Below are 11,198 nucleotides of genomic sequence, written 5' to 3' on the forward strand. Positions count from 1 at the left end.
TGGGTATCTTATCTCCTCTCAGTTTTCTCTTCTTTGGGCTAAACATGCCCAGCTCTTTAAGCCGCTCCTCATAGGGCTTGTTCTCCAGACCTTATATCATTTTAGTCGCTCTCCTGTGGACACATTCCAGCTTGTCAATATCTCTCTTGAATTGTGGTGCCCAGAATTGGACACAATATTCCAGGTGTGGTCTAACCAGAGCGGAATAGAGGGGTAGCATTACTTCCCTGGATCTAGACACTAGGCTCCTATTGATGCAGGCCAAAATCCCATTGGCTTTTTTTGCTGCCACATCACATTGTTGGCTCATGTTTAACTTGTTGTCCATGAGGACTCCAAGATCTTTTTCACACGTACTGCTGTTGAACCAGGCATTGTCCCTCATTCTTTATCTTTGCATTTCAAATTCTTGATAACGCAAAAAAGACAGTTCTAATTTGGAGGGGAAAATTATTTTCTCCCCAAAAAGGAAGTAAACCCCCAAACAGGAATTCCAAACGTCAAACTGGAAGTACTTCTTGCAACTTCCTGGAAACTATTCCCAGTGAGGTCGGGCGGGAAGACAGGAAAATGGCGCCCCCTTGACTAAAAGCAAGGAGGGAACAGCGCTGGATCCGGAAGTGAGTGCGCAAGAAGCTGTTTGTGATTGGCGCTCAGGGATCCGCGTCACAAAGTAGCCTTGCCGGAAGTCTCCAGGGGCGCGGAAGTACGTCAAAAGCTCCGGGTAAAGAGTTAAGCCATTGGGGTTGAGGGCGCGCTGCTCTTGCTGTGGTTGCCGCCATGTTGGGGCCGCAGTGAAGGGCCTAGCGCGTGACCGACCCAGGAGGGATGGCGCTGAGGATGCCTCTGGCCGCGGAGGGGGACACCAGGCCTGGCGCCGCCTCGCCGCGGTGAGTCGCAAAGCAAGCTTCGCCCTCTCAAGGAGGATCCCAGGGAAAAGAGCCTGGCTTCCGAGCCGCGGGCGCCCCACAGCGCCCCCTAGCGCCCACCTCGCTCCCAGCCTCTCTCGCGCGCCCCCAGTGGCCGCCGCGGGATTGCAGAGGAAGTCATTGCATGGGTTGCATGATTGGGGGGCACATCTGAGTCTCTTAAGGCAGGCATGGGCAAGCTCCAGGTGTTTTGGACTCCAACTCCCACAATTCCTAACAGCCTCAGTCCCCTTCCTTTTCCCCCACAGCCGCTTGGCTGAATTAGAGACTGGTTGTGTTTATTGATTTTTAACCAGTGGGATTGTATGGTGTTATGTTGTTTGTTATTGTTTGTTGTTGTTCAGTCGTCTCCGACTCTTCGTGACCTCATGGACCAGCCCACGCCAGAACTCCTTGTCGGCCGTCACCACCCCCAGCTCCTTCAAGGTCAGTCCAGTCACTTCAAGGATGCCATCCATCCATCTTGCCCTTGGTCAGCCCCTCTTCCTTTTGCCTTCCACTTTCCCCAGCATAATTGTCTTCTCTAGGCTTTCCTGTCTCCTCATGATGTGGCCAAAGTACTTCAGCTTTGCTTCTAATATCCTTCCCTCCAATGAGCAGTCGGGCTTTATTTCCTGGAGGATGGACTGGTTGGATCTTTTCGCAGTCCAAGGCACTCTCAGAACTTTCCTCCAACACCCCAGTTCAAAAGCATCTATCTTCCTTCGCTCAGCCTTCCATAAGGTCCAGCTCTCACATCCGTAGGTTACTACAGGGAATACCATGGCTTTGACTAGGCGGATCTTTGTTGCCAGTGTGATGTCTCTACTCTTTACTATTTTATCGAGATTGGACATTGCTCTCCTCCCAAGAAGTTGTGTGTTTGCACCTGAGTGCTTTGTGAGCCGCCCCAAGTCCCTTTGGGATATGGCAGTGGGATATAAATAAAGTTTTATTGTTATGTTCTTTACTCGAGTTTTTATGCCTCCTTCCTCAGAGCCTGTTACTTTCAGATATATATGATGTGTTCAGAATACAAGTTAAACAGGGTGATAAAAGGCAGTCTTGCTCAACCTCTTGCCAATTGGAAACCATTCTGTTTTTCCATATTTGATGTAATGGTAGCCTCTTATCCAGAACATGAGTTGTACATTACGATAATCAAGGGTGAGGCAGCATAACTTCCTTTTTTCAAAACTTAATAAAACCCATTGTATGAATCAGTTTTTTAATGTATTGTCAAAGGCTTTCATGGCCGGAATCACTGGGTTGTTGTAGGTTTTTTCGGGCTATATGGCCATGGTCTAGAGGCATTCTAGGAGAGAAGGAGAGAATGCCTCTAGACCATGGCCATATAGCCCGAAAAAACCTACAACAACCCAGAGTTTTTTTTTTAAAAAAAATTATAATGTAGGCGCATACCTAAAGTTTTGTTTTACATAGTTTTGAAGATCAAATTAGGTAGGTGACGTCCTCCATACACTGAGTAAACCAATTTCTGGTGTTTGTCATGACTCTTGCCAGCATAGCAGCGTTATGTTGGCAATTTCTTCCTGGATCTTGGTCTTCAAATCTTGTAGGGTCTTTGGACAGTTCACATAAACACGAGATTTCAAAAAAACCCCATAGAAAAAAATCCCAAGGGGCCAAATCTGGAGAGTGGGCCAGCCACTCCAAATCCGCTCAAAAAGTAGGCCTCAACGGCAAAAGCACACTCCTCACTGTTCCAACGCATGATGGCGACTGAACTGCGTCAGGACAAAACTTTACACTCCCGCCTCCCAAACGAGACAACTAGCACTCCCCTACGTCTTCAACCGACTGAATGGCCCGCATTTTAAAAAAGAAAGTTATGCTGCCTCACCCTGTAGTTGCACCATCCATTCTTTAAGAACCATCCCTGGCTTTTCGTTATCTGTAATGAAAGATATTGCTTTAATCTATTAAATGCACAATGATTTTATTATGAAATTTATTGGGGTGCTCCATTATTTAATATAGGTTTTCCATATGAACTGTGCCTCGGCATGTAGGCCAGAATAATCACGATACATGAGAAGTTGTTACTTATGTTACTTTTTTTTCTTTTAAGTATTATAGGTCATGTATATCATGTAGTTTCAGCAGCTGGATTGGATGGAAAGAACCTCCGGAAGTGTCATCCAGTTTCTAGACCTCTAAGAAACGATGTTCCCTTGCATCAGTCTTCGGTTGTAACTGATAATATGAACAGAAATGTTTCAAGACCTGGTCATAGTAATTTGCAGGATTTGTTTGCAAATACTGCTACATCTTCATTTGTTAAAGACACTGAGTGTAAGAAGGCTGCATCTGGAAAATTGATTCTACCAAAGCTGTTTGGTCAAGTGGAAATGATTGATGCCTCTGTTATAAAGGAGAATCCAACTACACCGATAATTTCTAGCATTGTAAAAGATAATCCAACCACTCCTACCAGTTATAGCCTTCAGAGTAATTGCAGTTCTACTGATGTATCACCTTTCCCAAATGAACCTGCCATGATTGGCTCAGAAACAAGCAATACCAGCTACGTACTTGTGAATGCAAACAGATTTCCTCTCGCTCCAAAGTCTCAAGTACCTCCTTCTAAACATCCTCTTCAAATACCAGCTCATGAAGAAGTTAAATCTGTTCCAGCTTCTTTACTGCTACCTTCGATTCAACAGAATACTTTGGTTACATCAGTCTCAAATGCTTCTGAGGCTTGTGACATTAGGAAAGCACAAACAGTTATTTATGTGTCACCAGTAAATACAGTGAAATCAGCTGCTTTTAAGCCATTGCAAAATACATGCCCAAAACCTACAACGAAAGTACCAGAATCTTTACCATTGACAGTGCCACAGAGAACAGTCAGTAGTCATGCCCTACTTGGGGAAGCATTTGATAGTAAGGAAAAGGAAAAATCTCCTATAAAATGGGTTATCCAAGAAAGCCCTCCATCCACAGCATCTTCTTGCCTAGTTCCTGTAATTTCACCAGATAACATGGCACCACAAATTTTAAAGACATTGGCTAATGTAAAGACCACAGACTCCAACTCTGCCCGTATTGTGCCTGCCATTTCTAACAACCCGAATGTAACTCAAGCGGAATTTACTTCTATGAAGGATGACACCATGGTGATGTTCAATAAAAAGATGTATTTACTTACAAAAAAAGACTCCAGCATTACAATAGAAAATAAACACAGCAAGGTGATATTGCCTAGAGATGAGATACACCTTGGAAAACACCAGTCACATTTAACTGCTTCTCCTGCAGCAAATACAATAACTAATCAAGTTGTCAATCTAGTGTTGGCAAAACACAGAGTTGTTGCACATAATCCAAAAGACCCCAAAATCTGTGAGATTATACAACTTCCTCTGCCATCAGAGCTGAACAAAAGTTTAAAAGTTGCATACACTTCCTCAGCGTCACCACATAAAAATATGAAAATAAATAACACCAGTCAATATGAAGCAACACCTGTACTTGGAAACACACCACTTCAAATGACTGTAGATCAAAAACCGGTCCCAAGAGAAAATGCAAGCCAAAACCTCATACAGAACATTTTTTCTCAGAAACCATCTGCTCCTCCTTTATTGCCATCGACAATGCCTGGTGGTTTTAGAGAGGAAGAAGAAAAGGTAATTCTCTCACTAGAGTTAATTGTTCTAATGTGGGTTTAATATGAAGTTTCAGGTGTTTAAAATCTGTATCTTGCCATTAAGTACACTACAAAAACACCTGCAAATCCCATGACTATATATGCATGCAGATGAACCCAATGCATGCAGATGATTAGCATTTTACAAGACCAGCTGTTGGAGCAGATGACAGTATATATATAAATTTAAAATCCTTGTGAAAGTGGATCCATTGCCTGCTGCCTTAAGTCTGCAATTAAAATTAAAACCCACAGAAAGCAAAGTACTGACTAGTTTCCTTTTCTTCAGCAAGAAGGCCCCATGTGGTTGACTGCTAAACAGAACAGGAAATGTTTTGTTAATATTCAGTGTCTGATGCAGAAACACAAATGCCACTCAAGCTACCATGTAGCTGAGGCTAATAACATATCTCCCCACAAAGTAAGTTTGATACTTGGTTCAGTGGGTCAGAGGTCTGCCTTGTAAGTTACAGACATTTGTTTGATACAGGGTTGTTTACTTGCTTACAGTTCCTTACACCTTTTCTTGACATTTTTAAAGCAAATAGAGCTATTTATATTGGTTTCATGCTAGTGTTGTGTACTTGTGCTTACTTAGACTATTGATTTTGATAATGAGGTATAGGTAACTTAAATAAAATGACAAATTCTAATTGCAGTGAAAGTATTTGCAGAAATCTATTCCTTTCCCCCAAAAGTAAAGTGAATTACAGTAAAATGCTTTACAATTAATTGGCATTAACTATACCTTTATACAGCTAACTTAATTCCATTTTAAAATATTGTAGATATTTACTTTCCATTATTAAAATGAGAGTAATAAATTATTCCACCAAAACTGACTTGGTTATTTTGAAGCAATTCAAACTAATACTGAAATATCTCACAGTACTGTTCCTATTTTCAAGTTGGGAGATAGAATGTTTACAGTTCTTAAATGTAAAAATTCTGCAGAGCAAAATAATATTTAATTTTTGTAAACAGAATATTAATTATTGGAATGTTTTGTAAGATAATATGACACATGTTTACGATTTCAGATTGAGATTACACCGGAAATTCAGATCAAACACAGGAAAGTACAAGACAGACAACACTATCTTCAACTGAGGAAGAAAAATAGTCTTTTTAAAGAGGAAAGGGTCTATCTAAGGAGAATTCCTGAATCAGTTACTTCTGCGGGGCCAGAAACAACAGTGAGTTGTAGCACTGTACAAACAAGTGATTCCAGTGATTTTTCACAGAAAACATCTATTAAATCTCAACTGCAAGAAGAAGAAAAGGTACATGGGATATTTGCATATATTACATTTCTGTTAGACAGTTGTTTGAATTGTGTTGGCATTCATTTGTATTGTTACATGAGGTCCTTCAAAATTACTGCCCAACTTGCACTAACAACATCCAAGGCTTGGGGATATTCTAACTCCTGATTGTACAGACCAACATCTGTGAAGACAGTTTGATTTAAAAATACACCACGGCGTTCTGCAGGTTAACCCTAGGTCTTTTTAACCTGTTGCCCTCCAGGCGTTTTGATCTTCAGCTCCAGTATTCCTGACTGTTGAACAAGCTGGTTAGGGCTTCTGGGAGTTGGAGCCCCAAAATGGAAAGGGCTGCAGATCTTGCAGGTCGTGTCTAAGTTGACTAAGTTTTCTGTGGACTAGAAAAATAAGTGGATAAGGTCGCTGAAGGCAGAGAGTGAAGAGAAAGAATATGCTAACACACAAACAGGAATTTGGAACTATTTCTTTATACAGTATTACAAATTGCTAAATGCATGTTAGCAAAGTCAGCCTTTTTGTGAACAGGAATATAGCTAAGGGTAGGCTTGAGTCCATCCTAACAGTATGTGAATGACACATCCAGGGAATAAGGGGTTTAGTACAAAGCATAAATGTTGATTTCTTCAACGGTCCAGAGGAGCAATCCACTCCCTCACATGTGACTTCATCTATATAAATAAAAATATAATGTTCATTTGTGGGATTAACATAACTCAAAAACCACTGGGCGAATTGACATCAAATTTGGAGACAATATACATATCAGGCCAACAAGTGACCATCACTCATAAAACACTGAAAAATGCAGCAGAAGAGACTTAAAAGCAAAAAGAAAATAACAACACATGCACAAAACCACATATATACATAAATATCTACACACACATATACGCATGTATACATACACAAAACACATATACACTGACTGGGCCACAGCAATGCGTGGCAGGGGACAGCTAATAATAAATATAATGATAAAGAAATATGGTAGTCCATAGGACCACATATCTCAGGTATCTTAAGAAGGCTTTATCATGAAACTGGTGCAAATGTTAGAATGAGTAATCAATGTGTTAAACATCAAACAATCTTCTATTGGTCACACTCTCTAAATTAAAAAAATTACTGACTCAGCTAAAATTCAAGCTGATTAAGGGTGACTTAGATTGCTAGTGCATATTATTACATAGTTGCTCTTGCTTAAGCAGGAGCAGTTAAACAACCCACAGACATTTTTGTGAGTTTATTGTGGTGTGTGAGGATATCGGGAGTCAGCTATGTGGCTTGTCTTTTCCCAGATGTGCCAAAGAAATAACGCATGTTTATTGTAGTTTTCCTGGCTTGTTGTGGAGGGAAAACCAGAGAGAGAGTTTGGGATGAGTTCACATGTCATGATAAAATAATCCATTTTGTTTTGTGGCACCTGTTCCAAGTGGGAGTGATCAGGTGCATGCAGCCGCTCATTGCTCAGACTTTCAACCAGGTTTCCTGTGGAATGGTGGAATCTATCTTCTGTTTTTCTTGGCACACAGATAATTGAGGAACCAGAAGAAGAGCTGAATATGAAGAGGAAGATAAAAACAACTCCAATCTGTGAATATGCCAAGAGGAAAAAGACTGTGGCAAATCTGGGTGTGGACCAAAATGAGTCGTTTTTAGCAGTGGATAATCCAAATAGTTGTCAACCACCAGAATCGCCGCAGTATAACTCTCAAGCTTCTCTACAGTTTTCCCAGGTGGACCTTAATGCACATCCTCAAAGTACTCAGATAATTGAAGAAATCAGCACGTTGAGCAGTGCTTCAGACTACTGCGAAAATGAACCCTTTCACAGTGAAGCTTCATTCAAAGAAGATATTTTTCCATTCAGCCCCCCAGACTTAGAGGACACAATAGGAGACGAAAAAATAAAAAGGCTTAAACGTCTGCTAAGGGAACAAGAGGCAGCATTAGAAGAAATTAGTAAAAATATGCAGCAGACATAACAAATGTAGTTCTTTATTTTGCTTTTGTGACCCACAGAAAATTAACTTTGATTTTTAAAGTTGGCACAGAAATAAAAAATAAATCATCAGGTAGCCTGATGTTCAGTTGGTATTGAATGCAAGCATGCATACATACATAGGCTGGCATTCTACATAGGCAACTTAAATGAATATATTCTAGTAAATAGTGTGTCCTTAAACCTATGCAAACATGCAGCAGCCACATAGAGAAAAGGGAGTCTTCTGCTGGCCGTCAGGGCATGGGCAGAGGGTGTTTCCATTCTTTTCTTGCCAGTCAGCAACATTGTGACCAGAAATTGTATTTGTCGAATTTCTTTGTTGCATTCTCACTGGCTGGAAGGAGAATGTCATGCTCAAATTGCCAGCAGAATGGGGCTCTGTCTCCATGTGCTTGCTGCCCAATAAAGTGGACCAAAATTACAGTTATGGCAGTAGGGCCAGAATTGTGAATATGGACCGAGGAGGGATATGCAACTCCAGGTTATGCATCTGTAAGTCTGATGCTGACTTTCAGTGCCAACAAATATATGTCTAAAACGTGATTTTGTAGAATATTGTTTGGAGAAAATACAATTCAATTGGTTTGATCTATTGTATCATTTTAAAAAGTAAGTACAGCTTTTTTGTTAATAATTACATGTAAGAGCCTTTTCCTTAGAAAATAAATGGAATCTTTTAACTATAGATTTTCTCAAAGGACTGTTTGCTTGATATGGAAAAAAATACGGCTGATCAGTAGTCTGGATAGGGTAATGTTTCAAAACCTGGGTCACAATCCCCCCCCCCCCAAATATTTTTGAACTTAGACAAACCTTACGGTTCCTCTAAGCCCCCTCCCCAGGTATTCAAAATGTCTGGAAGGCTCCAAGCATGACAGGAATGGCATATACATAAATGAAACTCACTTCAAGAGTCTTGAGATACATGATAAAAGAACTTCTTTTTCATACAGCTGTCTTGTATATGGTGGTTCTTAGCAGTCTCAACTTGTATTATCTAAGGAACTGATAACACATTCCTGTATTCTGAGTTGTTAGTTCAATGGAAGTTGAGTGTTTTCGAAAGTTAAGCTTACAGTGCAGGAAGTTCTGCAACAATCCTATCGTTCTAGCCTAAATTGGAGTCAGTGCCAAAGATCTGGACACAGACTGAAAAAAAGCAGGTACATGTACTCCATATTCCTGAGGGAAGAAAAATAAATGTGCCTGTCTTTTGTGGAGGTTTCACAAAAACAAACTAATTTTAAATTATCCTGAAGAGGATAAGCCGTACAGAACGTTTAGTGCAATGGTTCTCAACCTGTGGTTCCCCAAGTGTTTTAGCCTACAACTCCCACTAATCCCAGCCAGTTTACCAGCTGTTAGGATTTCTGGGAGTTAAAGGTCAAAACATCTGAGGACCCACAGGTTGAGAACTACTGCTTTAGTGTATTTAAAATATATTTGTTTTAATTTCTTCAATACACCTTTTGTTGCAAAAAAGTGATAAAAATAAAATTGTTAACATAATAAGAACTTTTAGCCAATTTCAGTTCAGTTGTCATTGGCAATAAAAAAAAACTAATGTATTTGTGTAAAACATAATTTTTGATTTACATCTTGGCTTTCTTCCAGAAAGCACAAGGAGCGTTCTTGATTAAAATACCTAATGAAAAGGCTGGAACATGTGTGACCATTTCTTTCTTTTCCCAGAAGTGCTAAATAATGTCTAGTTCCCTCTGTACCAGAATATGACAAACTGAAGAGGCATGAGAGAAAATAATCTGAAAATAAAGATTTATTTATCAGAGACAGAACATCAGAGATGCTTAATCTTAAAGAAGGGGACATACATTAGGACAATCTGAAAACCTAGATAGTGGAAAGAAATTATTGAGTTGTCTGGAAGCTTGCATGTTTTTTAGGCCGTGAGAATAATTATTGCCCACTGAATTTACTGAAGAATCTAGAGATTCCTAGAGAGATTTTGTAGTTTTGCCAAGAGACAGCAATCAAAGTGACTTCCTTTTTTCATTTGTATCCAACTTGGAATCATTTTAAATGTGTTGATTTTTTTTTTTAGCTTTGGAAGATTTTTTTTTAGATTGTTATGTAAGTTCTCAGACAATTTTTACTATATAAATTGTCTTATAATACAATTATGATAACATTATCAAATATGTCACAGACTCTGAGATACTAACAAAGACCTTAGTCTAGCAATTAAATTAATATATATGGGAACTAGTTTGAAAACGTGCTGCTTGCAGCTGTAAAATGGTGCACAACTTTCTCTACAATAGGATTTTGAAATATCTTGTAATCTAAATTTACGAGGCCTGCTTGAGGTCAAGCAAATACTAGCCCCAGACTCTTAACAGAATGGACTTTAAGAAAAGTATTACAATCCATTTCAATCAGGCTAAAAGCCAATCTTTCCCCCTGTGGAATCTGATATATTTTCACAAGCTCACCAACTTTTGGTATATTAGGGAAACAACATAGGATAAACATATAATTAATTTTGAACAGAAAAGGTTTTATTTATTGGCATAACAGTATCATCAGAAGATTACAGAAGTATATTAATATAAAATTACAGTACAGTGGTTCAGATTACAGTGATTTAAGGGTTGCCTAAAAGATTGGAAACACTGGAGTATTATTTTTGCTTTCCACTTCTCCAAATAGCTAAGAATTAATCCAGACAAACCACAAGCTGCTTTTTGAGATCCCTTGCATTTCAAAAACTAGGCTGGAAGATGGAATAGGAAGGAATAATAAAACTAATATTCATTATGCTAAAATGCCTGAAGAATATGATAAGATTTCAAATTATAAGGTTCTAAGTATCTAATGTTGCCTTATTTTTATTATATGTTGAGCTGCATTTTGCATCAGAAGCAGGCATAGATGGGATCTTGTTGCTCTACTAGTAATGCAATGATAAGCTTAATTTCTGATGGTTAATGTTTCCAATGCACATTACAGGCAGAAGAATATTTTAGGGCAATTTCTGGTAACAATTTTATAAGGTACATTAAAATATCCTTTACTTTTGTTGCAAATTCTTTAGTTATTTTTTTTTAAGAAGGCTGAGGGGGTTTACAATTATAGCGAAAACTGGGGGCAGGAAAAGGGATTTCATTATATGTCAATAATAATTAGAGACCTGGTGGATATTTGAGTACATGTTGGACCTCTCTCCATGGTTATTCAACTTGCTACTGCCAAGCAGATAAATCTTCCCTGTTTAGGCACTTTCCTATGCACCCCACACATTTTATTGACTATGCCCAGACCTTCTTATCTACCTGAAGTTGTGAAGATTCTTTAACTTCTTT

At 39.2% G+C, this 11,198-nt stretch overlaps 1 protein-coding gene across 2 annotated transcripts; it reads left to right on the plus strand.

Moving 5' to 3' along the window:
* The first annotated feature begins 658 nt into the window (after window positions 1-658).
* Window positions 659-8,560, plus strand: LRIF1 (ligand dependent nuclear receptor interacting factor 1). Of its 2 annotated transcripts, none has more exons than XM_060772484.2 (4): window positions 659-890; window positions 3,001-4,564; window positions 5,625-5,867; window positions 7,403-8,560. In XM_060772484.2, the coding sequence occupies exons 1-4, from the start codon at window positions 829-831 to the stop codon at window positions 7,853-7,855; spliced, it is 2,322 nt and encodes a 773-aa protein (XP_060628467.2). In that variant the 5' UTR covers window positions 659-828; the 3' UTR covers window positions 7,856-8,560. The 2 variants fall into 2 exon arrangements, with proteins under 2 accessions (XP_060628467.2, XP_060628468.2); XM_060772485.2 differs by having other exon boundaries at window positions 663-890; window positions 3,009-4,564.
* Window positions 8,561-11,198: the final 2,638 nt, after the last annotated feature.

This window comes from Anolis sagrei, chromosome 4, assembly GCF_037176765.1.
Source record: "Anolis sagrei isolate rAnoSag1 chromosome 4, rAnoSag1.mat, whole genome shotgun sequence".
Taxonomy (NCBI): domain Eukaryota; kingdom Metazoa; phylum Chordata; class Lepidosauria; order Squamata; family Dactyloidae; genus Anolis; species Anolis sagrei.